Source organism: Epinephelus fuscoguttatus, linkage group LG22 (assembly GCF_011397635.1).
Source record: "Epinephelus fuscoguttatus linkage group LG22, E.fuscoguttatus.final_Chr_v1".
Classification (NCBI taxonomy): domain Eukaryota; kingdom Metazoa; phylum Chordata; class Actinopteri; order Perciformes; family Serranidae; genus Epinephelus; species Epinephelus fuscoguttatus.
In genome coordinates this window covers 35,161,328-35,167,327 of record NC_064773.1, presented here as the reverse complement: position 1 = coordinate 35,167,327, position 6,000 = coordinate 35,161,328, and the positions used below count along the sequence as shown (strand labels likewise).

Here is a 6,000-nt window from a genome sequence, read left to right as displayed (position 1 = left end):
CTCTGTTATCAGGTAGCTCTAGTAAGTCCTTCAAAACTCTCCAGCTAATTCAGAATGCAGCAGCACGTGTACTAACAGGAACTAAGAAACGAGATCATATTTCTCCTGTTTTAGCTTCTCTGCACTGGCTCCCTGTAAAATCCAGAATTGAATTTAAAATCCTACTGTTAACTTATAAAGCTCTAAATGGTCAAGCTCCGTCATATCTTAGAGAGCTCATAGTGCCTTATTATCCCACCAGAACTCTGCGCTCTGTGAACGCAGGGTTACTCGTGGTCCCTAAAGTCTCCAAAAGTAGATCAGGAGCCAGAGCCTTTAGCTATCAGGCTCCTCTCCTGTGGAATCATCTTCCTGTTACGGTCCGGGAGGCAGACACCGTCTTCACATTTAAGACTAGACTTAAGACTTTCCTCTTTGATAAAGCTTATAGTTAGGGCTGGCTCAGGCTTGCCCTGTACCAGCCCCTAGTTAGGCTGACTTAGGCCTAGTCTGCCGGAGGACCCCCCTATAATACACCGGGCACCTTCTCTCCTTCTCTCTCTCTCTCTCTCTCTCTCTCTCTCTCTCTCTCTCTCTCTCTCTCTCGTATTCTATTACTGCATCTTGCTAACTCGGCCATTCTGGATGTCACTAACTCGGCTTCTTCTCCGGAGCCTTTGTGCTCCACTGTCTCTCAGATTAACTCATATCGCAGCGGTGCCTGGACAGCGTGACGTGTGGTTGTGCTGCTGTCATGGTCCTGCCAGATGCCTCCTGCTGCTGCTGCCATCATTAGTCATTAGTCATACTTCTACTGTTATTATACACATATGACTATTGTCACACTTGTATACTGCCAGATATTAATACATACTTTCAACATATTGTACCGCAGTAGCCAGAACTATAATATTATTACTTTCAATAATGTTGTTGTAAGCTACTGTCATTACCTGCATCTCTCTCTCTCTCTCTCTCTCTCTCTCTCTCTCTCTCTCTCTCTTTCTGTCTCATTGTGTCATGTGGATTACTGTTAATTTGTTATGCTGATCTGTTCTGTACGACATCTATTGCACATCTGTCCGTCCTGGAAGAGGGATCCCTCCTCAGTTGCTCTTCCTGAGGTTTCTACCGTTTTTTTTCCCTGTTAAAGGGTTTTTTTGGGGGAGTTTTTCCTTGTCCGCTGCGAGGGTCATAAGGACAGAGGGATGTCGTATGCTGTAAAGCCCTGTGAGGCAAATTGTGATTTGTGATATTGGGCTTTATAAATAAAATTGAATTGAATTGAAAAATTGAAAGATGAATGAATGAATGAACATTTTTCATATTTTTTTCAAAAGTGTAATTTAAAACATCTTTGTGATTAAGTTTAAACACAAATTGAAAGATTTAGATGTATTGTGGGATTAATTTTTAAATTAAGAAACTATGCTAAAAAAGTAGTGTCCCTTGTTTTCATGTCACTACCGAAACACAAGAGTTTTAATGCACTGGTTGAGTCTGGATTTTAGCCACACCCCTGAATTTCTGAGAAGGGGGGTAGTACTGCACCCCCGTCCCAGATGGCTGTATGGTAAGTCGCTGACTCCCATCATTTTTTGAAGAAATGTCTTACAAAGTCTGAAAATAAGTGTGTAACTTTTAAAACCATCACTACCGAACACATGTTCTCTTCAATTATGTAAAAATTTGGGGGGTTTATGCAAAATATTATGTTTTTCTGTGTGAACAACTCTTCAAACATGTGTTTGTTAGCCATGTGACTGCTAGCATTCTTTAGTTATCCTGAAAAATAGCTAGGTAGCTCTGCTTTGCTCTACTCTGCTCTACTCTACTATACTCTGCTCTACTTTGCTCTATTCTACTATACTCTGCTCCACTATACTCTTCTCCACTCTAGTGGAGTACGAGTACGAGTACGAAACAGGACAGTCACTACTGAAACACTGGGTTTTTGTAAAAAATAAAGTATATTGAGTTATCAGCTAAAGTATTATGATGCTAATCGGTTACATTTATGTTCTGTTTCATCAGTTATTAACTCCTAAATCAATCTGATCAGCGTTATGCATTTTACAAATAAAGATTGCATTTAGATTTTGAAGAATTCTATAATTTGAACTTCGAAATTTGTTAAAATATTAATTTTTATAGATTTAATTGTGAAAACCTTCGGTCAAAATTTGTAAAAATTTAAATCTTTAGACAAGGGAAGGAACAAGCATAACAGGTTGATATATATTTTTTTGTATAATATAATACTATATGTTTTGGTAGTGACAAATTTTGGGAGAGGAAAAACATTCCAAAAATAATGAAAATACAATAAAAAAAATTTACAGTCATTTTACTAGATATGTGACCTTTACATATGGTACAACATTCGGTAGAATGTTCCCATATACATATATATATATATATATATATATATATATATATTTATATATACATATCTATCTTCTATTGCTAATTATTATTCTACAACCAATTAATTTAACCTAGTCAATCCATAAACAGTGGGCTATGAAATGTGGATTTTTCTGTAATATTCCAAGAGAGTACTTTTTCTCCATCTTAGCACAGGCCATGCAGAAGCATGCAACAAGTCAGCCACTCAGCCTGGCAGGGTTCAGAGTATTACAGATAGGCTGAAGTGTAGTTTAATAGCCTACAATAGCTGCGGTAGAATTATGAAGGTGAAGAGAGGGTGAACGGAGTGGTGGTGCCTGCAGGAATATGCACCTTGCTGCGATAAGAACGTGCATTTTCAGCACTTCTTGAGTTGGATCATTTTCTGTTTGTCGGAACACGTGGAGCTGAGAGGCCACAATGCCGTGATCGTCTGTGTATACGAGGATGACTCACTCGTCAGAAAAAAGTGCGGTCGTCTTAGTGGTGTTTTTTTTTGTTTGTTTTTTTAAACATACCTTTCAAAAAAAACAACAAACAGATAATAATAGTTGTTTTCTTCAGACATTTCTATGTATCAGGTGAGACACTCTAGGGTAAAAAGTACTGAATATGCGAGGAAAACATATTTTTAGGTGAGCTACATGGATTATGCTAAATTATTTTCAAGGGCTGCTAACTAGTATTATTCAATGAATATCACTTTTAAGTAATTAGCTCAATGTATACATATTAATTTAAAATGTTTTATATTGGTTAATGCAGGTGTTTATAAAAAAAAAAAAGAGTCTACACTGCAAAGTCGGAGTGGAGTTTTTTGTTTATAAGTGACACAAAAGTCATTATTTAAGATTATAAACTAAGAAGAAAAAATGAATGAACTAATTTTGTAGGTACCACTGTGTCGAAAGATGTGCGATACCTTATTCAACACTAATGGCACAGTTATTGTTGGATGCACGTTAAATTAACCTACAGAGTGAGACATCATATTGAATAGACAAGCCCGACGTCATGCACACCCCCTGCTGTGTTTTACGCTTGTAGCGGAGAGTGTGAGTGGAGGAAGAAGGGCAGCTTGAGGGCAACTTTTCGAGTGGAACATCACAGAAATATCTTTACGTGCTGTTTGAAAATGGCTCAAATAACGAGCGAAGGGGCCGAACACGATTCTCAGCCGACGTCAGGTCAAAACGGCACCGGAGAAACAGGCAAGGAGGAACAGGCCGTGCCGGACCCCAAACAGGAACCGGGCGACAACGTTGAGAACAGAGGAAGAATGGACATGAACAGTGGTCGTAGTACGGCGGTGGCGCACGGGGGCAACCTGCCCTCTGTTCCAGACGCCGACACAGAAACAGTTTTACCCACCGAAAAGACCGACAGCGCCGAAGGGAAACCTGACGGGAAACTATCTGAACCGGGGAAAAGTCCCACACAGGGGAGTTTGGCGAGTAGCACTGATTCCGCACAAGAGGGCTCCCGGGTGCTGAAACAAGAACAAAGAGAGGGGGAGAACGTGTCCTCACAGCCTACCGACCGCACAAAGACCACGGAGAAAGCCGAACACGGCATCAAGAGACGGGCCAGCGTGGAACTGACCTCGTCGGATGGAGAGCCGCTTAGTCGGATGGATTCAGAAGACAGGTCTGTTGAAGTAGTGAGTAGTATGAAGAGGCCTTATGCTGATTTCTAGAACAACTAGGAGGTGGTGTGAGGTCACAATATGATGCTAAGTTCACTGTTCTTAAGTGTTACCCATTTGTTTACAGGGTAAATTGCTTCGCTTCCGCCGGGCTACCCAGCAAACAATTTTTTGATTCATGAAACATTTCGTGAACGTTAGCCTTATTAAAGTAGGGATGCACGGTATTAATTTTTTGCCGATATGCCGATGTGTAACAACTCATGTGACCAATAACCAATACTGATATTAGTATATCCTCTTTTTTCCCTACCTTAATTTTAGCCATTATCAAGTGTCTTCTGTAGTAATCAAATTATTATGTAACGCGGAAGGGCTCTAAACATCTATCTTGATGTTTGTATTAATAAGTCAAATTTGTTTGTCTGTTAAGGGAACAGAAAATTATCGAAAGCCCCATGGCTCTCTAAATGTCTATATTGACGTCCTTATTAATATGGCAACTTTGTTTGTCTTAACAGGTAAAAACACATTGTCTTAAAGTGTCAAATGGGCAAGAAAACAGAAAATGCCATGCTAACAAGTACATTTCTGAAGTCTTAAGATGTTTAGACAATTAATGCTTCCATGCCATTGGTTTGCGTCAACATACCCTCCCCTTTCTGATGTAGGGCTATGTTGGCCAATGCGGGCTCCTGTTGGTGGGTACGTTTTGGCTATGTTCCTATCACCTGCTTTATGCTGGGTGCACAACCTATTTTTCCTGTTTTAACGGAGTGTTTCCTCAACGCATTCCCCACCCCCAGAACAACACCGCGAGGTTCCATCGTTGATGGACCTGGCCAGATGCGGGCGGCTAGCTAGCGTGCTGTTGGCGAATGCTTTTAGCAAAGTCACCTAGCAGAAGAGCTAGCAATATCTTCCTGCGAAGATGTCTCATGTTGACTGTCACTGTAACAACTGAACTGAGACGAGTTGAGTAGTGTACTATTGAAAGAGCTGATACATAGGCGCAAAATGGGCTATGGAAATGAGCGCAAAATTCGAAAATATAGATAAATTATCAACTGCATAGAAACCAACCTATGGTCAACATACACTTTTAATTGTGGGGGGAAAAAAGCTCATGCTTATTTTTCTTTTGCATAAATAAATGAGATATTGTTTGTTTGCAACTGTGATTGCAATTATTTTCCTACTTCCGGAACCGTAACGCTCTGTTTCTCCCGTGTTGTCAATGCATGAGTAGGAAATATCCAACGCCTCCATGGTCCAGTGGTCAACGGAACCACTGCCGTGCTGCACGCTAGTCCGTTACTATCCGTCATTTTCAGCTCCATTGGAATGAATGACTTCCGGTCAGCGTCAGTCCCTCAATGCGTTAGGTTGTGCACCTAGATTTAAACGCAGCTTCAATTTATTATTTGGAACAGTCCATTTTCCAATAGTGTCCCGCTGCAGACCTCCAGCCTCAGGCCCCACCCCCAGCGCTGGGATCCATCTCCATTGCCAGGACCCATGTTTATGGTGCTTTCTTATCAATAAATAATATTTTAATGCCACTGCATAATGTAATATAGTATTATGTTATATTTTATATAATACACTGTATTATATTGCACCAGTTATTGCGATTATCGTCAATAAATAAAGCAGTCTACTGATTTTTTTTTTCTTTTTTTTTTTTTTTTTTTCAATATATATTGTGGTATTAAAAATGTAAGAATTTTCACCAGATGACTGACTAAGAAAATTTAAAAATAGTGGCAGTGCTTTTACTCACCACAACTGCAGAGGCTACCAGTTTCATATGAAACAGACTACATTATAAAAGGGCCTTTATATATTAATACCCCCGAATCTTTATATTTTTACTTTTTATCCACTCACGTTGCTTTGATAAAGTTAATGGATCACGCCGTTATTTCAAACTCAACACTTCTTGAATTTGTTTCAAATTAAAAGCC

At 39.7% G+C, this 6,000-nt stretch overlaps 1 protein-coding gene across 1 annotated transcript in view; it reads left to right on the top strand.

The window, feature by feature from the left end:
- The first annotated feature begins 3,474 nt into the window (after positions 1 to 3,474).
- Positions 3,475 to 6,000, top strand: part of aebp2 (AE binding protein 2) — a 50,058-nt gene continuing 47,532 nt past the window's right edge. Inside the window, exon 1 of the mRNA XM_049567123.1 lies at positions 3,475 to 4,035. Coding sequence (XP_049423080.1) covers positions 3,524 to 4,035 — 512 coding nt within the window. The 5' untranslated portion in view covers positions 3,475 to 3,523. The remainder of the gene's footprint in view (positions 4,036 to 6,000) is intronic.